Source organism: Schistocerca americana, chromosome 2, assembly GCF_021461395.2.
Source record: "Schistocerca americana isolate TAMUIC-IGC-003095 chromosome 2, iqSchAmer2.1, whole genome shotgun sequence".
Lineage (NCBI taxonomy): Eukaryota > Metazoa > Arthropoda > Insecta > Orthoptera > Acrididae > Schistocerca > Schistocerca americana.
In genome coordinates, this window is record NC_060120.1 from 300,344,455 (window position 1) to 300,371,747 (window position 27,293).

Below are 27,293 nucleotides of genomic sequence, written 5' to 3' on the forward strand. Positions count from 1 at the left end.
GAAGTTTAACTAAGACTGGTATAGCGAATCCCTCTTTATCCGTCTCTTCATGTCTGCTTAACTACAACTGCCTACATCCCCATCATCTTGCTTGCCGAGATAAACCTTTGTTTCCCTTTTGATATCGCAGTATGTGACTTAGCGAACTATCCCTTATTTTAATCAAGTTTTTCCATAAAGCTGTTTCCTCCCAAATTCTATGCAGGTCCTCTTCATTATTTATTCTATGCCCTCGTAAGATCTCCAGCATTCTTCTGCAACACGACGTTATGATAGTTTCCACTCTCTTCTTGACGATTCCTTGAAGCCTCAGGAAGTGTCCTTTGAACCCTTCTTTTAGTAAGCTTGTGCCATTAATTTCCTTTTTCCCAATTCTATTGAGTACGTCCACATTTGTTATTTGATATACATATGCAGTCTTTAGCATTCTTTCGTAGCATCGCGTTTCAAACGTTTCTGTTCTCTTCTTGTCTGAACTACTTTTTGCCCACAACCCAGACAAATAACTTCCGAAAAGTATTCCGAATACTTAAATTTATATTTGATGTTAGCAAATTTCTGTTTTGCGGAAATGTTTTCCTTGCTACTGCTAGTCTACATTTTACATTCTCATTATTTGACCATTGTCAGTTATTTTGTTGCCAAAATATAAAAGTCAACCATTACTTTTGGTAATTAGTAATAAGCTGTTTAGCTTATTGCATTACATTGCATTATTTGTTATCGGAATAACAGTTCTGGCCGAAAAAGATATTTTGAGACGCCAAGTACTGCTCGGGCCCTGCTTAAAAGTTGTGAGGATTGTCTTTGTAGTAGTATTACGAAATCTTACTTTTAGTCCCTTGTGTAGCTGTTAGCTAAAGCAGTAACCAACGTTTGGAGACTTGCCGTTCTCATGCTACAGAATGAAACAAGCGAAAGAATCTTCTCCACACTACCGCGCCTCCTGGCCAACAGAACGATAACAATTTACTGTTGTTTCATATAAGTATTTCACTTGAAAGTAACTAACGAATTTGGTGGGATTGACCAATAGATACTGATGCTGTATAATGAACCCTATCAGAGCACTCATTGGAAGAAAGGCCAAGGAATGCGTACTGCGACGTGTGAATACTTTAAGTTTTGTGTCTGCCACACCAGTTAGTTGGTCACGGATGTGGTAATTAAGAAAGTCACATAAGTTACATAGCTTCTTTTCCTAGCATACATGGGAGAGTGGAACAGTTTGTTCAGTACGTTAACCCACACGGCACACAGCCCCGTGTAACATCTGACTACGATCTGCTCATTATATTTTCTACACCCTCTAGGAGTTTGTAAGCGAAATTTACAGACATCCCAAGGTTGCTGTTTCTGTCTCGCTTAAACATCTCCCGATAAGGATTTGCCATCATCATCGATTATTTGCTTTCTGATAAATGTGAAAATACACCATGAGAATGGAGTTCTTAAAACGATTTAGTTTCATACCTTTTTCCCTTTAAAAGCTACAGTCTACGAGCTCTAAAAAGTTGATTCTGCAATACGTATTGCAGTTTCTTACTCCAGAACCCCCTCTCCCCCTCTCCCCCTCCCTCCAGTCACGACGTAATGCGACTCATCATGTGTCGCGTCATTAACGTACTTGATTCTTTTTTTACCTGCAGATTTTTCAACTTCCTATCGATTAGCCTACTCAACTAAATTGTCTTTTTGTGACGCCGTCTCACTTCAGAAAATTTGGTGGATACCGAAAAATTTGCTACAGGCAACAAACTTCCGTTTAGGGTGCGAATGAAAGCGGATGTATTTTGTCAGAGTTGTCCTTCTAAATGTACTAACATGAGTTTTGAGACGAAGGAACTGTTTTTTACAAAACAGTTTAAGGAAAATGATGAATGCTATTTCCGTTTCTCCTTTTTCTTCTAGAATTCGCTAGATTAAATGCTCTGCATAACTGCGTGATCTAACAGGCTTAGCAGAAATGTTCTAGCAGACCTGTTGCGAAAGTGTGTTTTAGTTTGTGTAAACTGAGGACGGAGGTGACATCATGCAGCGGATGTGAAAGTACGGTCTAACTTGTGCAACGCAAATGCTTATTACAATCACACAAAATAATGACGGGACTAAACGAGCCTTGTTTCGAAACTTTTTAACATGAAGTGCTATAAAAAAGCATTTCTGCCCGACTTTCACGACCTGTAATTATACTGACTTAGAAAATACTAAAACTGAAATAAAGTTTTACTTCGAAAAATTTTTCCAGTTTCATGTGACGTGCAATAATGATCGATTTCATCTTGAAATTGAAAACTTTTTTCAAGATAAAATAAAATCATTTTGGTCTGACAAGGTGTTAGTTGTTTGTAATGTGCTCTGCAAAAGTGGGTGACACGTTGTCTAATGGACGATCCAAACGTATCGGTTTCAAGGCATTGCTGGAGGTTATTTGCAACGTGACACGACTCAAATGTGTGTATATAAGCACCGACATGTACGGAAGGCATTACTGTGGCATTGGTGCCATTCCGACTTGCGTACGGCAAATGCTGAAGGATGAACAATGGCGACGTTATTGTCAAACCCTTCCTAACGGGACCAACGTGCTGTTATTCTTGTCTTGGACGCCGATGGACGAACACCAGTAGACATCCACCGGAGAATGAAGAACGTGTATGGGGCAGCATGTTACTCGAAAACTGCCGTTGTGGAATGGTGCGCCAAATACCGTGCTAGTCACGATTCGACACCCATATTCCAAATGTAAAGCAGAAATTACGCCATCTCAAGTGAGTGACACTCGAGCATGCGCCCTACAGTCCTGATCTCTCCCCACGCGATTATCACGGTTTCGGTTCCTTAAAAAAGGCATTGAATGGTGGTCAAGGTCCCGTCCAACGAGGATGTGTAGCAGGTAGTTTCGGACTTGTTCACGCAGCAGGACATGGTGCTTTACCCAACGGGTATCTGCAACCTGGTACATCGGCATGACGATTGCTTCAATGCTTACGGCGCTTTTGCCTGACTTGCATACCAATTCTGGACTTCTGAACGGAAAGTTTTTGATTTACCTTGGGGTAAGATGAGGTAAATCCGACCGAGTGGGTAAACCCGACCACCCTCTATTTGTAAGAAACGACAAAGCGGAGCGATTTCGCATTAGTGTTACCATATAGAGCATTCGAAATAACGAAAATGTCACCTTGACAGCTATCCCGCATTTGACATTTAGAAACCCAAAAGACAACAAGTGTGTTTTCGAATGTTTCACTTTAATTTTTGTGCGAATTCATCACTAGATTTACCTTACTAAATAAAACGATCGCAAAACAAACGGTAAGTGGTATTTGCAGTGCTTTTAGTGATCTGTTCAGTGTATGTATCGTTTCTGTTGGAAATGTCGTGTAAATTGTTTCTATGTGTGTTAAATGAAACATGGCATGGTGGGGTAAATCGGACTGCTAAATGGTGGGGTAAAGCTGACCGCATATTTTTTATCGTTTATGTGTATGGAATCATTTATTCATGTAAACAAAGTGAATTTTTGTTTATTTTTAGGAAAATGGTACGAAATTACAAACAAAAGACGACAAAAAGCAATCAAAACGATATTCGCCGAGCAGTTGCTGCAATGCAAATGGGAGCTGTCACTCGTGATTTTAACATTCAGAGATCGGCATTACTGTTGCACCGCCGTGCAATGAAATTATTTTTTTTTCAATTAAAATTTACATTCATTTAACTTGCAGTACATTTAGTACTCTAAACATTTTTATTTTCTTGAATACATTTTGTTCATTTATGTCGAAAACATAATTGCTTATAATTATTTCCCAAAAAACCGTTCATTTAGAACTATTTCTATGCAAAATCAGCCAAACAAATAGGGGGTTGGATATACTGCACCATTTTTGCAAATGGGAAAAATGGACGTTTCTTAAAATACGAAATCTCAAAAACTATTGATGGTATAACAAAAACATTTTTCAAACAGTTGCTCCTTTATATTACCTATAATTTAACGTATATAACGTTAAGATCTGACCTCGCATAAGCGGTTTATAGCAACAAGAAATTACTAGGTCGGATTTACCCCACCTTACCCCATACATATGAAGTGATATTCGGAAACGTAGAAAACACAGAAAATATCTCTGAAACAGCTGTGCACACACCATTTTCATTTAGAAGGGCCTTGGATTGTCTCAGACTGTGCTTAAGAGCTAAAGAGCTTGTAGTGAAAATAATTGTTGTTAGTCGGCAGTCAATTTCTGTAGCCTCTTTGGGGGAACCTACCGCCAACTCCATATTCGGCCTCGGGAAACAGCCCAGTAATTGCGCTGCTGAAACGTAGGACACTCTGAGGAGATGAAGTTTTGGCCCCCAGGCAGCAGTAACACGACTACCGACTGTTGATCAAGGTGAAGAACGCGAATGTGGTGATACCTAACAGGACGGACCACAGACAAGTTTAAGGGTAAAGGCCTTGCGGTCTGTTCATGGGATCCTTCTCTGCCCTGAAACTGCGTTCTACTCGTGTTGGCGAGGTGTCCGTTCCAGTTCAAAGAGTCGACGCCAAGTCTGCTTATTGGTCACCGGTACCGCAGGGTATACCCAGTGGACCGGGTCTTCCAGAGAGGACCGCCGTAAAGCAATCTTGTATCGAGGATGCGTACAGTAGCCTACTTATCCCTGCACCAGTAACACGAGTAAAACAGGGGAAGCCGACCGGTTACAAAAGGAAATCGCAGGTGGCCTTGATTCGCGATGACTTCACCACCGCCGTCATTATCAGAAGCATGCAGTGGCAGTGAGTCAGGAGAAAAACTGTGTGGCCGCGGGCGGCGGGTGTCCCTGAGCGCAGACAGCCCGCCGGCCGGTAGCTGGCAGCCAGCTGTGGCAGGCAGTCCCTGCTGTCGCTGCAGGACCGCCAAGGCGAGCCGCCTGCCCGCAGACAAAGGCGGCCGCTGCACAAAGTGGTCTCAGCGGTGGATCACGCTCTGTCCCCCTCTTCAGACGGAGTCACCGAGCTGGCGAGAAGGGTGGGGTTAGAGCTCTCGCCCGGCCATTCTTACTTCCTTTCTGGTCAAATATTTGAAATGAACAGAAGATAAGTCTCCTTCGGCGTTACATAATGAACTTTTATCCGAATTTTCATACCCAAACGAAGACTGGAAAGGTACTAATGGGGTATCAAATGGTCCAGCGAAAGGTTTTAGGAAAAAATGTTTAACTTGTTGAAAGTAATCAGGGTAATCAAGAAAAACTTCAATGGTGCTTTGAGAGAAAATTACACAATGGATTTTCGTCTGAATTTCCATAAACGTAGAGTCAGAAATGGATTAATGGGGTACCAAATTGACCAGCGCGAGGTCTATTTTTGCAAAAAGAGATTTAATTTTTAACAATGAAGAAACAGACCTGCAGCTGTACTAAATAAAATATAAAATATAAAATTTGTTCGCAATTGCGGGATTTATCTGCTTTTAGCCGCATTATTTATGAAGACATCACCCACTGGTGACACCTGAAAGTTTGGGTCGGAACGGGGCTCGAACCTGAGTTTCCCACTTGTTACAGACAGTCGCTTAACCACTTTGACTATCCGAAGAACTTCAGATATTGAAACTTCCTGGCAGATTAAAGCTGTATGCTGGACCGAGACTCGAGCTCTGGACCTTTGCCTTTCGCGGGTAAGTGCTCTACCAACGGAGCTACCCAAGCACGACTCATGCCCCGTCCTCACAGCTTTAATTCCGCCACTACCTCGTCTCCTACCTTCCAAACTTCGCAGAAGCTCTCCCGTATACCTTGCAGAAATAGCACTCTTGGAAGAACGGATATTGCAGAGACATGGTTTAGCCACAGCCTAGGGGATGTTTCCAGAACGAAATTGTCAATCTGCAGCGGAGTGTGCGCTGATATGAGACTTCCTGGCAGATTGAAACTGTGTGCTGGACCGAGACTCAAACTTGGGACCTTTGCCTTTCGCGGGCATGTGATCTACCAACTGAGCAGATATTGTTCAAAGTAAGTGTTACAACTTTCAATGGCGAAAATGAGGGCTGTAATACTAACGTTGAATACTTTTGTTTCCTTGATACCCTGTGGCAAGAATCCAAGTATCGTAGACACTATGGCACATGGAAGTCTGTGTCGGTCCTGGAAACGTGCTCGGATAGCCGAGCGGTTGAGGTGACCACTCGCGACAAGAGGTAAGTTCTGCGTTCGAGTCCCACTCCGCCACAAATTTTCATGTGTCACCAATAGATAATATCCTCATCTAGCTAATGGCAGCAAGATTCCCCAACTGCGAATAAATTTCCTAAGGATATCGTTGTTTGAAAGCAGTCAGGGTACTTAAGAAACACCTAATCAGTGATGTGCGGGAAAATCGAAATATTTCACGAGCAGCTGCTGCTAGCTATGAGATGCAGTGTCAAAATGTTCGCTTCCTCAAGGCCTAGCTATTTTGCACATAAAAAGTTACATTGGTGTAAAAGTTGTGGAGTTGTTTCTTTCACGTTGAACAAATGAAATAAAATTGATTCAAATTGCAGCACATTGACGTTTCCAGAGCCATCGGATAGCAGGGTGCACATATACAACTGGCGGTAGTTTCAGGCACGCAAAGTATAAAAAAGCTGTTTCGTCTGAAAAGGTTTCCGACTGATTGTAGCATCACGACGAAAATGAACAGACTTTGAACGCGGAATGGTAGTTGGAGCTAGACGCATGGGACTTTTCATTCAGGAAATCGCTTGCGAATTCATTATTCCGAGTACCACAGTGTCAAAATTGTGCCGAGAATACTAAATTTCATTGATTACCTCTCAACACGGACAACGCAGCGGCGTTTGCGTAGAGTTGTCAGTGCTAATAGACATGCAAAACTGCGTTAGATAATCGCAGAAAACAATGTGGGACGTAGGACGAAAGTATCCGTTAGGACAGTACAGCGAAATTTGGCGTTAATGGACCATGGCAGCAGACAACTGACGCGAGTGCCTCTGTTAACAGCACGACATCGCCTTCAACGTCTCTCCTCGGCTCGTGACCATAGCGATGGGATCTTAGACGAATGGAAAACTGTGGCCTGATCAGATCAGTCCCGATTTCTGTTGGTAAGAGCGGATGGCAGGATTGGAATGTCATGCAAACCCGTCTAGCCAACTTGTCAACAAGACACTGTGCAAAATGTTGGTGGTTCCATAATGGTGTGAAGTGTGTTTGCATGGAATGGACTGTGTCCTCTGCTTGAGATGAACCTATCACTGACTGGAAATGGTAATGTTCGGCTACTTGGAGACGATTTGCAGCCATTCATATAGTGAATCTACTCAAACAACGATGAAATTTTTATGGATGGCAATGAACCGTATCTCAGGATGCAGTTGATCGCGAGTGGTCTGAAGAACATTCTGGACATTTCGGGCGAATGTTTTGGCCACCCAGAGCACCCGACGTGAATCCCGTCGAACATTTATGGGACGTAATCGAGAAGTCAATTCGTTCATCAGATCCTGCACCGGCTGCAGTTTCGCAATGCTGGAGGGCTGTAGAGGCAGCATGGTTCAGTATTTCTGCAGGGGACTTCCAACTGTTTGTTGAGTCCATGCCACGTCGAGGTGCTGTACTACGCTGGAAAAAAGGAGGTCCGACACGATACTGAGAGGCACCGGAAGACTTTTGTCACCTCAGTGTATCTACTCTTAATAATAATAGCATATCGATCAATATTTAAAAACAGGATGATTGTAACAGAACTTTACAACTGTACTTATATACAGAATTTTATTGAGAAGGCTTATACAGGTAGTATAGGTGTCATCTCTTAGCAAAATACTGCAAGTTTCATTCCATACCTTCACTTTGATTTGAACTTACACTCTTTTAATTTTGGCTCAATGTTATTGTTGTTGATCATACAGCAAACGTCCCATCTGAATTCAGTTCTTTGCCTCACGTTATCCAGCATACGTGGCGACACTTCTGTGTGGCTTCAGAAGCAATCATTTTCGTAACTCTCTCTTGACAGTTGATTCAGGAACTCAAAGCTCTCGCGACACACGATGCATGGATTTCGATTACAGCCTCAGAAACTCTTGGACGATCTGTAGATTTGATATGACGAAAGCTACAATCCATTTGAATGAAATTCTGAAGGCAGGAGTAAATTGTAGGCCTACTAGCAGATTTTGTACGGTATTATCATTTGCTGACTTTGTTCCTTCCGTATAAAACACGCAACAAGCACGTTGAGGTCCTGTGAAGTTTGCCGTTTTGATTTTCAGCTTCCTGTTGTTCCTAGTGCGGAATTTGGCGCTAGAACAATAAGTGAATGAAGTTTTTGCTACAAGATGGCACCTTTCTCACACGGTTTTCAATTTTCTGTCCACATGTCTAAGTCATGTCAATAAAATTCTGTATGTAAGTGAAGCTGGAGAATCCTTTTAGAATCCAACTATATATTATATTTCATGTTTTGAGAGCAAAAATGAAAAATAAAAACGCTCAGTAGTTTTGTGAAATAATTTGACTGGAAGTAATACATAAAAGTTGCCATTCATGATTTCGAGTTCCTTTCCAACTCACATCAAATGTTTCTCTAATCTATTTTATTTCTTATTCTTAGACATATTGTTTCACAAAATATTTTAATGTATATGTTCAGTTATTTTGTGGTGTCCCTACAGCGTTCGGTTCAAAGTGCCTGTGGGGCTCTGAGCACTATCGGACTTAACTTCTGAGGTCATCAGTTCCCTAGAACTTAGAACTACTTAAACCTAACTAACCAAAAGACAATCACGCATATCCATGCCCGAGGCAGGATTCGAACCTGCGACCTTAGCAGTCGCGCGGTTCCAGACTGTAGCGCCCAGAACCGCTCGGCCACTCCGGCCGGCAGTGCCTGTGTGGTTCCTTAAACAAGGGCACAGCTGTTTTCCTTCCCAGACTTCCTCCATTGTCAGCTTGTGCTCAGTTTCCAGAACCTCGACTTCGACGGTACTTTACACTCTAACAATCCTTTCTTTCTTTTCATTCTGACTATCTTCATGGCTGGCGAATATTGATAAGTGGTCCATGTGTAGCGACATTCCAACACCTGGAAAATAATAAATACGAAGTTGATCTCACGAAAATACGCGACCACTTTAGTGATGAACATTCCTTGGCGATAAACTCTAGTTGGACCCAGATCTAATCACCCACAAGCGATACGGGACTATGTCATAGCGTTATGCAGGCTTCACTGTAAAGCTCGTCATGTGGGTGACAGTTGTTGTGGGAAAGTCTTTCTAACGCACATAACTGATTCCTGAGATGATTTAACTTCGCATTTATATCTTAGATTGATGAAACTTAGAAGAAAATACAAAAGTAAACGAGTAGTATTTCTTCATGTAGCTACCTGCTACATATCTGAAGTATTGGAAAGTGACCACTCATTGATTTCACAATATGGTGGAATACTTCTGTAGGAAGGATCCTTTATTGTATGATTATATGATAGCGGAACAAACACTGGTAGCAGTTACTTCTGTAAAATATCTGGGAGTATGCGTGCGGAACGATTTGAAGTGGAATGATCATGTAAAATTAATTGTTGGTAAGGCGCGTACCAGGTTGAGATTCATTGGGAGAGTGCTTAGAAAATGTAGTCCATCAACAAAGGAGGTGGCTTACAAAACACTCGTTCGACCTATACTTGAGTATTGCTCATCAGTGTGGGATCCGTACCAGATCGGTCTGACGGAGGAGATAGAGAAGATCCAAAGAAGAGCGGCGCGTTTCGTCACAGGGTTATTTGGTAATCGTGATAGCGTTACGGACATGTTTAATAAGCTCAAGTGGCAGACTCTGCAAGACAGGCGCTCTGCATCGCGGTGTAGCTTGCTCGCCAGGTTTCGAGAGGGTGCGTTTCTGGATGAGGTATCGAATATATTGCTTCCCCCTACGTATACCTCCCGAGGAGATCACGAATGTAAAATTAGAGAGATTAGAGCGCGCACGGAGGCTTTCAGACAGTCGTTCTTCCCGCGAACCATACGCGACTGGAACAGGATAGGGAGGTAATGACAGTGGCACATAAAGTGCCCTCCGCCACACACCGTTGGGTGGCTTGCGGAGTATAAATGTAGATGTAGATGTAGAATTCTCGTCCCTGCTACCCAAATAAATATGTAAATTTCCATAGCTAAAGAATCCTGCTCGGTATAGTTTTTCTCCAACATAAATTTTGATCTGATAGCACAAACAAAACACGTGCACTAATAGTCGACTATCAAGCTACAGATATATAAATCTGTTCTTAAGCTCCCCATTGCTTATCAGTAAATGCGTATCATTTTTAGATGGTATTCAGAGATGTATGACACTAATTAGTGTGGCAAGGTGTAGCCCCATGTCGATTAAGCCCGCTGCTCTAACGCACGCCACAAGATAAGCACTGACAAATATTAAATAGCTGAAAAAATCGTTTTCTGACAGTTGTGTGTTTATAGAAACAGCAGCCACTCACTTGTACTTTCTGGTATTGTTTATTTCAACCAACAAATAATTTCGAGTGGAAAATAACTCATTCTTAGATGAGTGAAACATACATTTTTATAGAGTTTCGTCCAGCGGCATGTATTTATAGCCATTCCGCCTGCGTTTAGACGTTAAATAGGCGTTTGGCTAAGATTTGTATATACAAGAGCTTGGAAAGTTGTAACGTTCGCTCAGGCACATATTTATACTTTATTTTCAGGAAGTGCGGTAGCTATTATCATCAACGTCTGCAAAAAGTTCTGTAAATATGTTTGCTTCGATCACCTGAAAATAAACGAGCCTCCCCGTGAAACTAAGGTTTTTGATTCAACAACGAAAAAGTAAAAGTTACCGTCATCATAAATATGCGTAGAATTTTATTCAACAGTCAAGAGGTCAATTTAAACCAGTATTGGATAAAATTAATTGATTTTGGGTTCTCTGAGTCCTCTACAACTTCCTTTTCGGCACCAAGTGGGATAACGAAGGAGTCGTTTCGTTTTCATGTTACTGGACTGGAAAGTGGACTCTCAGGGGCGTGACTAACGTGTTTCCAGGTACTGTTAAACGGGGCAGCAAACAAGGCTACGACAACGGGCCGGTGCTCGTCGTATGATGTTAAGAGCTGTCATTACCGTGTTTTCCTTCTTGACGACGGGAGATCAACTTGCTGTCTCGTTACTTTCCTTCGGTACACTCTGTCCCTCTAGTCTTGACGAGAAAACGCTGTTGGGTGGAGAAGGTTAAACTTCGTCCCCAGCTGTCGTATACTCACTTAGTAATAAACAACAAGGGGGGAAAAAGTTGCTACAGTGAGAGTAAAGTTTCGTGAAGATCAATCGATTAATTTGGATAAATAGGCGAAATCTGTTAATCGAATCTCAATTTTGCGTAATATTCACAACCATCAACGAAATATTGGTCTTCGTGAAGGAAGAAGTTTTGTCGCTGGCAGTAAGTGGAACAAAGGTAACGCATTTCAGGTTGAGCGAGACCCGATCAATAATCAGTTCTATTACTTGATATGGTGAAAGCTCTTTACGAGAAAAACAACAGATCTGTGTAACGGCACCAGTTTGGTAAACAATTTTGTGTCGCATATGTCAGATTATACGTCATAGCATCAGGTGAGCATCTACATATGAAAGAGGAAGTGCCGGAAAATACTTGTAACAAACAATACGTATGAGAACTAGTACAACTCGTCACTTCCATCAAAAGTCATGGATGAAATGTTCGGTACATGTCTTCTTGCCAACAGATTTTTCTCTTCTGTTTTGTCAGCCTTTGCAGTATGTTGGACTGAATCCCGTGAGGTCCTTCGTTTTTAGCAGTGCGCGATGTCAGTCACATAACGTTAACTTGGAGGTACAGTGACCATAAAAACAATCTCAGAGAACTGAGACTTCTAACTTCACGAATAAGATCACAACCTTATTAATGAAACTCATAATTAGTGTATTACTGTTCTCCAAAGGAGAGTGTTTATCAAATTATTAAAAATTTTCAAAGGTAAGTGTACAAAGAAAACTAGCGGACTAATCTACCCGGTCGCCAACCACATAATTCTTCGTGGCGTGGTGGTCAGTGGTTTACGAATGTACATCAAGTTACCCTAGCACCCTACATTTACACATAAGGAATAACCACATTAATAAGAAACCTGCAAATATTATATCTAATCAAATGATGTATGCTATAAGAATGTAATTTATTACTGATTTGACTTATGTACACGTATCTGTGTAAATTTCCCACCAGTATCGATGGTTGATCACGATCTCAAAAAAAAAAAAAAAAAAAAAAAAAAAAAAAAAAAAAAAAAAAAAAAAAAACGGAACTCCCATTATGCTACATTCATGCACATCCTAAGGCCTCAAGGAATTGTTAATTTGGTAATGGAGGAATGTCTGCTGACTAAACACTGTAGAGGTAGACCAAGGTATGGTTCCAATAAACCGATTCAGAGTGTTGCAGGTTTCAATAGCTATGCAGAGATGAAGAGTCTTACAGAGCATACGAGTACATTAGCGGGATGAGCTCCATCAACACACATTAATGCTGTTTCCCACTCATATCCTGTAAGTGGCGTTCTGCCCAACACCGAGAGAGAATATCCTTCATTCATTGTCTGTCTTTCTGGGCACTGAAAGTGCCTTAGCTTGGCCAGAGGATATTAGCCCTGGCGTACATTCATAAAAAAAAATCTTCGTTTAGTCGCCTTTGGTTGTAGTTTCAGTTATTGTGATTCGATACGTTGGCTTTCCAGGAATGTTGTCGACTATTTAAGGATGTTGTCGTCGCCATGGAGTCATCACTTTACTTACAGGTTGTTTCGGCTTCCACTGCAAGGGCTATTCTTATGCAATGTTTTCGTTTTAATAGATAGCGAAAGAGTTCGTCGTGGGTTTTAGTATTCACTACACGATTAGTGTCAACTCACATGTTGGGAATCGTGATGTATACTCAGAGTTTATCAACACCATCTCTTTCATGCGATGCAGGTATTTGGTACTGTGCAAAATGGAAGGATCACTGGAGCGTTGCTCACAAAACTAACATGTTTGTGAAGTTTGGAAGATAAATGATGAAGTAAAGCTATGAAGGGAGTAGTAGTTGGCTAGCTCAATCGATAAATCACTTGCCCTTGAAAGGCAAAGATTCCACTAAGGAGTGCCTGTCCCGCACACAATTTTAAGCTAGGATAAAGATTCATGTCTGTAGGAAGTTTGAGGAGGGAAATGACTTCAGGAGTCCATTCGCTGACATGGTACGACGTCAGCATGTCCCTCTGGACAATCAATCTTTTCTTGAGAAGTAACCGGCGCTGCTTCTGCAAGGACTGGTGGGTTCTGCAGCAGTCCGGGGGCTGCACAAGAACCAGTTGGTGGCGACGGCCGCATAACTCACGCAGCCACGGCGCTGGCCTTACTTACCATGGAGGAGAGGAGACGTCCACGAGAACCGGTTGACTGCCATTTTTATGAACCAGAACATGACGCCATACCCGTGAGGTCATCGTTGTCGGATCAACCGCAGTGGATCTAAACCTTTGCCTGCATGTTACCTTTCTACCGCGCAGGAGGAATCGTGATGAAGTGAAAGCGTGAATCGTTCTCCAGGTGACGTCATATCTGCTCTCATCTTTACCGCGAATTCGGATAGTCACAAAAAGTTTGTTAGATGGTTGGAAAAAAAGGGATTCTTCATTCATAAGGCACGGAAAGATTCTTTCTACTAAAGATTTCACGAAACTAAAGCGAATGAAATATTATTAAAAAAATCATAAAAAAGCTTCAATTAAGATTGGTGAGTCAGGAAACGGCTTTAGAGTATCGCAGTTTTGATGATAAGATCTTATAATGAGACTAAACAGGTTTATTTCTGGAGAATAGTAGACCGCGATACAGCTGTGGTCAATCGTACGACATGATACACCTTTTGCTCTTTTAATATTTTGTAACATTGGTAAGGCATACTTTCCCAATGTGAATTCATGGGTTTCTTTCGATGTTTCTGAGCCCATAATCTTATGTAATGTTTATTTATCTTCTTTTATTATGAAAAACTATCTAAAATTAATTGATTGTTCAGAACTTAACAAAGTAGATTTAGTATATGATGTAAAATACCCTACTTAAGTAATACCTGTGTTTAAAAATCGATATGCACTATATTCTGCGTTATAGATGTAAAGCTCATATATCTTTGGTTTATGTTTTCTCTGACTAATTGTAGTAATGGAGAGTAGGTTGTCAGCTTTGATGGAGAGAAGCCGAAAAGTACCTCGTCTCTGATTTATGCTTGTGGGTTATATGGTTGACGTTCCATGAAGTGTAAAGAAAGTTTCTGCGGTTATTTAATATTGAAGAATACGTAGCAGAGTAGAGTAACTTTATTTGGTGTTTCATTTTAAAGAAGTTATACTGACTATCTCTTTACGTCATTTTGTGAGCATAGTTAATCTTCATTATAGATAACTTTACTGAACGAAGGAATTATGCAACAGTACTGACTACATATTGTTCCTAAACACTTTCAAGACTTAGAAAACCTCTCGGCGATATCGTATTGCGTTTGTTTTCGGGACAACGAGCAACAACAACAGCCGCAATAGCACTGAACAGAAATACGACCATTGTTTCAACTACGGACTTTCTACAACGAACAGTGTTAACGAAAGTAGTTCTAAAGCCAATGCCTTATTAATGTTAATTAATTCTATGTCTGCAAGCTACCGACAGAATTGTATCTGAACCTTATTTCGTCAGTTGTTTAACAATGTTTCAATTATAGGCAGGACGGCGTTTCTATAGAATGTTAATGACTTGAATTCTGAATTTTTGTGTCTATACTACATGGTCAAAGCGTTGTATCAAAAATTGCAGTGGTTACCTCTGGTGGGACGCTCCCTGTCAGAAATCTTGTCAACTTTCTTCATTTCGCAGTCGGTGTCTGAGATGCTGTTATCTCTGCGGAATAAAAAGAGTCGGTGCTGATCTGTACTCTCCCGAATTTGTCTGAATTTGATGCATGGGCACTTGGCGAGATGCGTGCTCGAGCACGAAATGTGTTTTTCTGACTAGTAGTTGTGCACGTGATCTTGGCATTTTGAGATTAAGACTCTCTGCGAAGCATAGCGACACTCTTGTATCGTCTCTCACTGCAATTTGTGGAGCGTGTTTCTGTGGCGCTCCCACTCTGAACGAACCCGTAACGAAGTGCGCAACTCATTTTTTAATTTTCTCTGTCCCATTCGTTAATAGAGCTTGACAATATGAAAGTCTTGTCTCGATGAAGGATTTGTAAGTGCAGTTTTTCGTGCTTGAATTATACCTCAATAACCGCAAAGACGTCGTCATTAAGGCACTGGAATTGTATTCGGAAGAATGAGGCTCCCACCACGGTCTGCCCATCCGTATTCAGGTTTCATGTGATTTTCCGAAACTTCTTGAGGCAAAAGCCGCGACGGTTCCTTTGATAAAGGACACAGTCCACTTCCTTGCCTATCATTCCCCATTCCGACCTTGTGCTATGGCTCTGCCGATCTCTTCGTGGATGATCATTAAACCTTAACATTCCGCCTTTCTTTTGAATTACGGTTCATTAGGGTTCTTCCAATGTTGAGTCAGTTATTTATCTTCCTCACTGGCAAATTTCTGTTTTTGTTCCACTCTGTATCGGAAAGTTGAAGTCCGTCTCACGGTCACTTTTTTTTGGGATAGGTTCCGCAGTTAGCAAACATAATAATTTCTTCTTTTCTACCCAGATATGTTATGCTGAAGTTATAGCACTATCTCTAGTGTTTCTGTTTGCTTTCTTTTCAATAATAGAAAAAAATTACTTTCTACTGCCTGTAGATATAGAATTTCAGATTTTAAATAAAGGGATCACAAATTTGAAACCTGAATTTTTTATGAACTTCGTTAACGCATGCTGCGTTTTCAGTGGCTTACTCCACTTTGTGTGCAGCTGTTTTTCTGTTGCGTTATAGCTGCTTTTCTGTCTCGATTTTTCATATGTAATCACAGAGAATATAAAAAGCATTTTTACACGGCTGAGGGCGTCGGATTGTTGGGATTTAACTTACGAGTATTTTATTATACGTGAAAGGAGTCTGTGTGTATGTGTGTGTAATGGGTTTGCTTCTTAATTTTAAAAGTTCCCACATTGTCTTGACTATAAAACTGCGCTTCAAAATTGCGTAGTGTCACTGATTACGAAGTACGAAGACAAGTCGGTGAACAGTGCAATGTGTTGTGAGTGGGAGTCCTAAATCTTGTTTAGGCGTTAGGCTTTGACACATCTCCCCCTCCCTCCCCCCCCCCCCTCTTCTCTCGCTCTCTCTCTCTCTCTCTCTCTCTCTCTCTCTGTGTGTGTGTGTGTGTGTGTGTGTGTGTGTGTGTCTGTGTGCGGTGTGTGTCAACGAGTGTATCGAAAGAGTTTTTTGTCACCAGGCATTACCAAACGTGGATTCCTCCAGCTTACACGTTTCAGGAAGAATAAAATACAAGTTTACTAGTATCAGTGCTGTTACTAGTTTGCTGCGTCCAATCATGACTCTCTGTTCAGTACCAACCCCTTCTTCTCGTAGATCTCGGAGCAGCACATTATTTTTTGGATGTATTAAAATCTCTACCTCACGCTACTCCTTCAGTCGTTCCCTACAGGTCTCCCTCTAGTACCAGGAAGTTATTTCTTGATATCTTTACACACATGCTATCAACCAATCCAGTGTTTGCTACATATTCTTTTTCTCATCTGATCTTCGGAGAACATTCTCATATCTTATTAGTCTACTTAATTTGCAGCATTCTTCTGTAACTGTGCATCTGAAAAGCTTCGACTCTCTTCTTTTCAGGCTTTCTGATTCGTTCACAGTCCGTTATTTACTTCCATACAATGCTGCTGCAGTCGAAACGTTAATTCTTACAAACTTCTTCCTCCACACGATTTGATTCAAATGGTTCAAATGGCTCTGAGCACTATGGGACTTAACAACTGAGGTCATCAGTCCCCTAGAACTTAGAATTACTTAAACCTAACCAACCTAAGGACATCACACACATCCATGCGAGGCAGGATTCGAACCTGCGACCGTAGCGGTCGCGCGGTTCCAGACTGTAGCACCTAGAACCGCTCGGCCACTCCGGCCAGCACGATTTGATTCCCCTTTACCTTTAGGAAAATGCTGAAGTACTTCCTTCTGTGAGCTTCATAACTATATGGCCAGCCTAACTCTGTGAAACAGTAAAGCAGATGCTCCCATCTTCTCAGTTACGCTTCTCACTCTTTTTCTATTTTTTAATTTGTAATGTAATTCCCTTGTTTTCTCCTTCGTTATTCGAATTCTGCCACGTTTCCTATTTCTCTCCAACTCCTTTTTTATTGCCCATTGCAGCTAGCGATAATATTATAAAACTACTTTTTTGTAAGTTGTTTTATTTTCTGCTTTTCAATAGCGAACATCAACAACGTTTCTTCGCTGCTATAGGTACCGCTGTTTCCGCTGTTTCTGCCATAATATATATTGCATTCTATAATATATGGATCTTATAACAAGTTTGTCGTAAGGAATGTAATGTTACGACCACAGGCACAGTCCATATTCACATATTTCCGAAAGCGTTTGGCACAGTGGCCCACCGCAAACTGTAATGGGTCCATTCTCCTTAGTCACCCTGTAAAATAAGCGAATTTTTCGATTTTTTTGGAGAAACAAATATAACAATCAAAGTAAATATTTTTGAAAGTTATTTATTGATTCTTCGACAACATCTGATTTTTTAAAGAAATTGTCATCTGTTAGCCCCATCTGAAGCTTACGGAACTTACTGCGGGCATACTAATAACGATATCTTTCTGAATCTTGGCTGAGTTGCTTCTCGGGCATGTCCAGACGGAGTAATAGGCTGATTTTTTATTTCGACCTGATCATTAGTTATTGCAAAAAACTTGACCAAGAACACACGACAAGACTACGTCATTGTTTCATACGTCCACCATTTTATAATTTTTTTCAGATTTCATAGGACTGTGCTACTTCATGTGCAATACTCTAGACACTGCGAAAATTGTTTGTTTTTTGATTTGAGATAAGATTTGCGGACTGCAAGACTTCGGTCATAGAGACGCCTCATTCTGAATGGAGTAACTTTAACTCCTCGGATGGGGCTCTTAATGATGATTGAATTTCTTATCAATAAACAGTGTGCAAAAAGATTTACGCTGATTGCCTCATTAACCTTTCAAAAAAATCGTGAAAACAGCTTATTTTATAGGCTGACTAAGAAGAATGGACCCTTAACGAAGGTTCCCGTTTACGTAATAGGTTCCCTGACATGTTAGTAGCTCGCAGACGTCTTAGGTAATAGAACCCAGTGCACTGTTCTCTATGACGAGTGTCCATCAGAGACAAGCTTCTGGTAGCGAGTGCTCCTGGGAAGTGTGAAGGAGTGATCATGCTCTGCATATACAAAATTTATCTGACGGCCAGGGGCAGCAGCAATCCGCGGCTGTTTGCTGATGATGGTGCAGTGTACGGGACTGCAGAAGGATACTGGATGACCAGACAGAATTTCTGTTTGGTGTGATTGAAGACAGTAAATGTAGCCGCGCGGGGTAACCGCGCGGTCTTAGGCGTCTTGTCACAGTCAACGCGTCTCCCCCCGTCGGAGGTTCGGGTCTTCCCTCGGGCATGAGTGTGTGTGTCGTCCTTAGCGTAAGTTAATTTAAGTTAGATTAAATAGTGTGTAAGCCTTGGGACCAATGACATCAGCAGTTTGGTCCCATAAGACCTTAGCACAAATTTCCCAATTTTCAGTAAATGTAGAAAAATGCAAGTTAATGGAGACAAGTAAGAGAAAGAATCCTATGAAGTTTGAATACAGTGTTAGTGGTGTTGTGCTTGACACAGTCACGTCGGTTGAATATCTGGTTTTAAAGTTGTAAACCGTTGTGAAATGGAAGGAGCACTTAATGTCGGCTGTAGGCAAGGCGATTTTTTTGTCTTCGGTTTATTGGGAGAATTCTAGGAAAGTGCACCTCATCTACAAAGGAGATCGCTTGTAGAACACTAATGTGATCCATTCTTGTGTACTGCTCGAGTACTTGCGGTCGCCACAGCTCAGAGGCGGGCTGTGCGATTCGTTAACGCGAAGATTACGGAGATAACTCGGAAATTTATTTAGAGAGCTGGTATTTGTAGCTTATTGTAGAACGATTCTGCTGCCAAAACGTTCATTTCTCGTAAGGAACGCGAAAACAAGATAGGAGTAATTAGGGCTCTTACGGAGGTATATATACAGTCGTTCTTCCGCGCTCCACTTACGGTTGGAACCGGAAAGAAAACGAATAGTACTGGTTAAGTGTTACCACCTGCTAGTACCGTATACTGGGTTACGGAGTATGTTTGTAGACGTAGATGCAAAATACCTAGTCAGGTACAAGTGGGAGCTTGATGGCACTGATCTTGGCAGTACTAATAGATAAACAAATAAATAAAAATATCCCTCCAAGTTTTAAGAAAATTACTAAAATTTTAACTTTGAATGTGCGAGCGGGACTTTGAACAAATTTTTCTCCGCGAACAGTTACGGTGTAGTAGTAAGTACATGCAATCTTAGCACTCAAGGCTTCGCTGGTGAGACGATCTTGCAGGCGGAGCCTGTGAAACGAAGCGGATGTGCCACACAGATTCTTTCTTTGTTCACGAGGAGGGAGCTTTTCGGCGGAGTATTCTGATGACGTCACGATCGCTAGCCACCACCAGCCGGCGCCTGCAACGGAGCTGGCTGACTGGCGTCGGTCACGCGCGCAATTATGCCTATGATGTCACGCTGCGTGCACACCCCGGCCGATATTGCTTTCACTCGCCGCGAAATACGTTAATTAAGCGTAATTGGTCTGCAATAATTCCCGACTTCCTTATCACGCCGCGCAATCAGAATCGCTGCCTAGCATTGCGCCGGTATGACCAGTTCAGTTCAGCAGATATGCAACAGGGCCGGTTACGCAGCTAGCACGACTGCAGCTGTCACACACCAAGCGTGTTGCGTTGCAAAACTCTGATTTCCTTCTCGTCCACTTTACTAATATCAGATTTTCGACTGATTACATGTCGTCTTATTTTCCTCCTGGCCTGTACAACCTACTTCAGTTTTGTGTGCCATCGATAACCTGTTTCGCACGTTTCAGTCTTTGTTTCTGTCTTTCCTTTTGGCCTTCTCTTACCATGTTCTCTAGTCCTGCATGTCCTCGATGTTACCACCCCTTAACCAATCCTCTGGGATATAGGAGGGTTATAGTCTATGTTTCCCAACGATACCATAATTATTTCAGAGGAAGGAAGGAGAGGATAGCAAATGTGTCATTTTTAAAGAAATTGTCCAGATATTTAGTCAACTTAATTTTGAGAAACTAAGAAACACTTCAGTTAGGAAGTATGGACAAAGATTTTGATCATTATCACCTGGAATAAGGGGCTAATGCCAACCCATGCGCCTTCTAATTTTTAGTTTTGGTAGCGATGCACCACAGATTTATTATGTCACATCCTTTAGCACCATTATTTCCTACTTCACGTGTTCTCTTATTATTAATAATTCCCTGAAAACACAGTTCAAAAATTTCCGGCTTTATTCGTCGTTTCATTTCACGTTATAAGTTTCATACTCATACTATGTTAACCTCGAGACTCTCTACTACAGAAACTTACTCTTTGGTTCATGGACATTGTTTGAATACCCACGTCCTATTGAACACAATTAAAAGCTAATTTCCCCTTTGTTAATCCCTTACTGCCCAGACTTAAGTTTCCACCACGCTGCTTCTCTCGAATCTACTATTTTTCATTTATACTTTTTGAGAACATCCTTTCTCATTTTCAGAAAAGGGGCCGTCCGTATTGACACATCGTGGTGAATATTGTACGGTAACAGCAAGGTTCAAACCTTTGGGACTTTCACGTCTTCCCTAAATCACTTCAGGCGAATATTCAGGTGATTCCTTCTGAAAGACTTTGGGGACAACTTTTGTCCTATCCTCCTCTGAATAAATCCTCCATTTCTGTTGATATCAATGTCCGTTGGGGAGCAAACGGTTATTTTTCTGACGTCAATCTATGCTAAAAGGCAAACATTAGAGATTTATGTATCTACTTATAGGCTGTTTGCGATATGACGGCGAGACCTCAGTAACTCTCATAGTGTGGTGCATTGAATTATGCCTTTCTTGTTAATTTTTGTGAATCTAAGAACGCAGAAGATGCCATTCACTGATAAGTGGTAACGCTCTGTCCATCACGACGTGAGAAGTAAAATTGCTGGCAAATGAAATTCTCGAAGTCGTGGGCTGTGAAGCTCACTCTATTGTTATTCTTTGATTCATGTTGTTATTCTTAAATTCTTGTTTAAGGAAATCAAATTTCTCGGAATATGGAACTCACTGCCGCGAACTTCTATCACAGGGTAGGCTTTTCACGAAGCGCTTTCCCGAATGCTTTATTATAAATTTCTTCGACCGAAGAAATAGAGGAATGAAATGGAGCCAGTAGAAAAATCGAAAGATTAGCAGCTATGCCTTAAAAAACACTTAAAATCATAATTATCAATTGAATTTGATATTGCAATTAGAACGGTAGCAACTGGCGTTAGGGTGCAATAGGCCATGACATTATGCAGCTCATAAGGATTTACCACTGGAACTTCATCAATGGGACCACTGAGCAACATGTAAGCAGAAGTTGTGACAGAAGCAAGTGAACACAACGGTGTGAAAGGATGAATGAGTTTCTCTGTGCAGCTTTTATCCGCGTGTAGAAAAGTTTAAGAACTACAATACTGTTTATGGGCAGAACTCAACACAGGTTCAGTAGATTTTACATTCGAGAAAGCCGTAAAATCTGTCTCCAAATATTTGCTCCAAGATCACTGCCTTTTTCCGACTTTCTCGCATCGCACTATTTGTTATACTCCTGGGTATATTTGTGTCATGGAGATCCAGTCGCCGGCCGGTGTGGCCGAGCGGTTCTAGGCGCTTCAATCTGGAACCGCGCGACCGCTACGGTCGCAGGTTCCAATCCTGCCTCGGGCATGGATGTGTGTGATGTCCTTAGGTTAGTTACGTTTAAGTAGTTCTAAGTTCTAGGGGACTGATGACCTCAGACGTTAAGTCCCATATTGCTCAGAGCCATTTGAACCATTTTTAGATCCAGTCACGGAACCAAGAACATGAGAGATTTCGCTACGATAAAACTGAAAAAATGAAGCTGTCGAGTAACGTCAGAGCCGCTCATATCTTCTTGACTATGTGTTTCTTAAAACATTTTCATCGAAAATAAATGGAGCATGCTGATCCATTCCAGACTTTGCTTTTCTCATTTTCACACAGACGATATTTTAAGTAAAACTGAAAGGTAATTTTCTCTGAATTTAAGATTTTCTCCTACCAGTTATGGATGAGGGAGAGAGGGGGAAGTTGAGAACAGGATCAAAGTAAGACCCAGCTAGAGCAGCGAGTCGACACGTGCATCTGGTGGTTGCACGAAGCATTCGACACACTCCTCGAATTTCACAGTACCTGAGGTCATTAGGACCTCATTAATACTTTTTACGTAATCCTCTTATACTCCTGGTATTACGCCAAGAAGATGTCATGAAGTCGCTGAACTTCTGCTACCAGAGATTATGTCGCTCTCTATGACGGAGCAACATTGGTAACAATATTGATTTCATTGGACAGTGGATGACTTAGTTTATTTCTCTGTTGCCTTTCAGCATCGAGCGTCATCAAGTGCCCATTTTCAAGCACTATTACAGCTGCAGCCGCTGTCCCGGTTAAAGTTGCTGTTATACGCTCTAATTTCCACTGCTTTTTTCATGACAGAATCCCTGTAGGTAGATGCATGGATGTAACAATTCCGTTTCATCGGATATAAACGTTTGTTTGTTCAAAAGGATGTGATCGCCAACAACATATTTGTCGAAATCGCGATATTTTTGATGTGGTGTCGTTTCTCCAAGCAGCGTTCTGAAGTCGTTAGAACTAACTGACCAATGCGACTGCTGCCACATTCATGTGAAATTTTATAAATTTCAGGAACACCGAGACCGAGGCTGTCTTTTGTTGGATGCAACGTCTCTTTAATTTAATGGTCGGAACGTGAATCGCATAACTTGTACATTAATGTCTAGGAATATTTGGAAAAGCAGGTGAAGCATAGCACCCGACATCTCCGCAACTTGGTAGCGCTATGGGATCTATCCATTAATGTTTGAGTTCACCTGGGTATGGAGTATCTGAGGAAACTTAGGGACACCCTTCCTCGCTAAGCTGAAGCCATTATCTAGCCCAGAGGCGATGCTACAAGGTAATAGCTTCAGGTTTCCTGGTGGTGACTAATTTTTTGTCCGGGTTATTTATTTCTACCAGAAGGTGCAATAATCTGCCTCACTAGCTACCCAGTACGTAACAGTAGAGGAACGGCAGACACAGTGAATGGGGAGTACAGTTTGGGGTGATGCTGGCTACCACATACCTGATGGCGCCGATGAGTGGGTACTTGACGCCGCCGCCGCACACGGTGCCCGTGAAGTCGTCCATGTCGACGGTCCACACCATGGCGCCGCCGTAGCCTCCCTCCTTGAGCCACTTCATCTTGTGGCGGATGGAGCGCTCATCATCGAAGCCGACCCACTGGTCTCCCATCACGGCGTACGGCACCTTCATCTCGTCGTCCCAGATGTACGTCGCTCCTTTCTTCAGCATATCACACACCTGCAAGCGTACGTTACTTATTTAAACGCTGAGTCATGGAGTATGTGTACTGTATATTCCTAGGACAATCCACAGGACTGGTCCATCTTCCTTATTCACTCCATTTCCACGAAGCTGGAAGTTTAGACATATCCTACAATCATCAGCCGCCATCCGCAGATCAGAGTACGTAAATATGGTCCGTAGTAGACTGCAATTTTTAATCGTACGATAAGTAGTCAAATTAGCTAATCACACGATTAAATAAAAAACTCACGTTATAGCCTACTACGAACCATATTTACGTTTATCAAGCATCTAGAGGCTGTGGATCGCCACAAATACAAAATTTCAGAGTAAGCGTGTCATTCAAGAAGATGGAATCAAAACATATTTTATTTATTTATTATTTACGCGTCAAGTTCCGTAGGACGAAATTGAGGAGCAAATCTCCAAGGTCATGGAACGTGTCGGTACATGAAATTACAACATAAAAGTAATAACAGAAAAAAATAAAATGTTTATGAACCCGATAAAAGTCAAGCCATCAGTTTAGGTAAACGCAATCGACAATACAACAAGAATCAGCTTAAGTTTTCAAGCAACTCCTCGACAGAGTAGAAGGAGTGACCCATGAAGAAACTCTTCAGTTCCGATTTGAAAGCGCGTGGATTACTGCTAAGATTTTTGAATTCTTGTGGTTTCTGCAAAAGAGTTATGGAAGTCTGACCCAAATGCAGGTTTGATTTCTACCGAGTATTAACTGAGTGAAAGCTGCTAATTCTTTGGAATAGATGAGGTATTGAATAGGATTGGGGAGAAGAGAAATTTGTGGCACAACTTGACTATAAGAAGGTATCGGTGGGTACGACATGTTCTGAGACATCAAAGGATCGCAAATTTAGTACTGGAGGGCAGCATGGAGGGCAGCGTGGAGGGCAAAAATCGCAGAGTGAGACCAAGAGATGAATACACTAAGCAGATTCAGAAGGATGTAGGTTGCAGTAGGTACTGGGAGATGAAGAAGCTTGCACAGGATAGGGTAACATGGAGAGCTGCATCATACCAGTCTCTGGACTGAAGACCACAAAAACAAAGCTGATACTGTTAACTAGAAATGTCAGTAAGTAATATGTTATTGAGAGGCAAATGTCAAAATATCCAGACTCCTGAAGAGAGATCGACAAGAGGTTTGTGAACTTACACCACTTACTGCCCGAACTGCCCTTTTCTGAGCCAAAAACATCCTTTTAGAATGGGAAGAGTTACCTCAAAATATAATACCATACGACATAAGCGAATAAAAATAAGCAACGTAGACTAATTTTCGTGTAGAACGATCACTCACTTCAGATACCGTTCAAATAGTAAAAATGGCAGCATTAAGTCTTTAAATAACATCCTGAACGTCGGCTTTCCACGACCCTTTAGTATCTATCTGAACACCTAGAAATTTGAACTGTTCAGTTTCACTAGTCATATGCCCATTCTGCGAAATTAAAACTTCGGGTTTTGTTGAATTGTGTGTTAGAAACTGTAAAAACTGAGTCTTACTGTGATTGAGCGTTAATTTATTTTGTACAAGACATGAACTTATGTCATGAACTGTTTATTTGAAACCGAGCCAATGTTGCACACAACGTCATTTACTACCAAGCTAGCGACATCAGCAAACAGAAATATTTTAGAGTTACCCGTAATACTAGAGGGCATATAATTTATATAAATAAGGAACAGGGGTGGCTCAAATGGCTCTGAGCACTATGGGACTTAAAACCTGAGGTCATCATACCCCTAGAACTTAGAACTAGTTAAACCTAACTAACCTAAGGACACTCCCCACTCGACCGTACCCCACTCAGACCCCTCATCACAGCCGTTCTCAACACTGTGAATAGTGAACTTTCGCTGTCTGTTGTTAAAGTATGAGGTGAACCAATTATGAGCTGCTCCCTGTATTCCGTAATGGTCCAACTTCTGGAGCAGTATTTTGTGACCAACATAATCAAACGGCTGAGTTAAGTCAAACCAGATGCCTAGCGTTCGAAACCTTTTGTTTAACCAATCTAGTGCCTCACAGAGAAAAGAGAATACAGCGTTTTCAGTTGTTAAACAACATCTAAAGTCGAGCTGTACATTTGATAGCAAATCATTTGATATAAAACGATCAATTATACTTACATACTCAGCCTTTTCAACCACTTTAGCAGACACTGATGGCATAGAAATAGGTCTAAAACTGTCTGCATTATCCTTTTCCACCTGTTTAAAAATCGGCTTTATTACTGAGTACTTTAATCGTTCAGGAAACTGACCATTCCTAAAGGAAAAATTACAAATATGGCTAAACACAGGGCTAACATGATGAGAATTATGATCACTTCACACGTCTACCGTGTGAGCTATTATTCAAAGCAAACGTCGTTGGCATTCTGTGTTGTGTATCCGTATGACAACTCTCATCTTCACAGTGCCCGAAAAACTCTAAGGGATTTTGAAGCAGTTCGAATAGGACGTTTTTGATTAACCCCTATAGCTGGCACTAAGTCATTTTCATCCCTTCGCTCACATGTAGAAGTGCCGTGATTAGCAGGATCTCGATGAGAACGACGAATTACAAAATGCTGTCAAAAACTGACTACGTCCACAGGCTGCACAATTTTATGAAGAAGCGATTTGCAAGTCAGTGAAATGCTATGTCAAATGGTTCAAGTTAAATTTTGACTATGTTGCTGTGTTGAAAAATACCAAAAAGCTGCAGTTCCAAGGTGTATGTATACTCTAAGGAAAAAACAACGCACCAAGAACGAATTATCCGAATGGGAGTGGAATCGGTAGATGTGACACAGGTGTACAGACAAACAAATGAATAAATTTCAGAAAAATTGTATGATTTATTTAATAGAAAGAGCTTCGGAACTGAGCAGGTCAGTAACGCATAGGCCCTCATGCAAGCATTGATTCACTGAGTTGCTGGATGTCCTCCTGAGAGCCGGCCGAAGTGGCCGTGCGGTTAAAGGCGCTGCAGTCTGGAACCGCAAGACCGCTACGGTCGCAGGTTCGAATCCTGCCTTGGGCATGGATGTTTGTGATGTCCTTAGGTTAGTTAGGTTTAACTAGTTCTAAGTTCTAGGGGACTAATGACCTCAGCAGTTGAGTCCCATAGTGCTCAGAGCCATTTGAACCATTTTGTCCTCCTGAGAGATATCATGCCAAATTTTGTTCTACTAGCGGGTTAGATCCTCAAAATCCCCAGCTCGCTGGAGGGTCTGGCCCATAATGCTCCAATCGTTCTGAATTTTGGAGAGATCCGGCGACCTTGCTGGCTAACGTAGGGTTTGGCAATTATACAGACAAGTAGAAACCCTCGTCGAGCGCGGGTGGGCATTATCTTGCCAAAGATAAGCGCAAGATGGCTTGCAATGAAGGACAATGAAACGGGACGTATAATATCGTCGACGTGCCGTTGTGCTGTAATGGTTCCACGGATGGCAACCAAAGGGTTCCCTCTGTGAAATAAAATG

At 41.6% G+C, this 27,293-nt stretch overlaps 1 protein-coding gene across 1 annotated transcript in view; it reads right to left on the minus strand.

Annotated features, from left to right (window-relative positions):
- LOC124595729 (probable chitinase 10) overlaps positions 1–27,293 on the minus strand; it is a 372,682-nt gene that overhangs the window by 82,895 nt on the left and 262,494 nt on the right. The window contains exon 8 of the mRNA XM_047134600.1: positions 23,552–23,790. Within this exon, the coding sequence (XP_046990556.1) occupies positions 23,552–23,790 (239 nt within the window). The remainder of the gene's footprint in view (positions 1–23,551; positions 23,791–27,293) is intronic.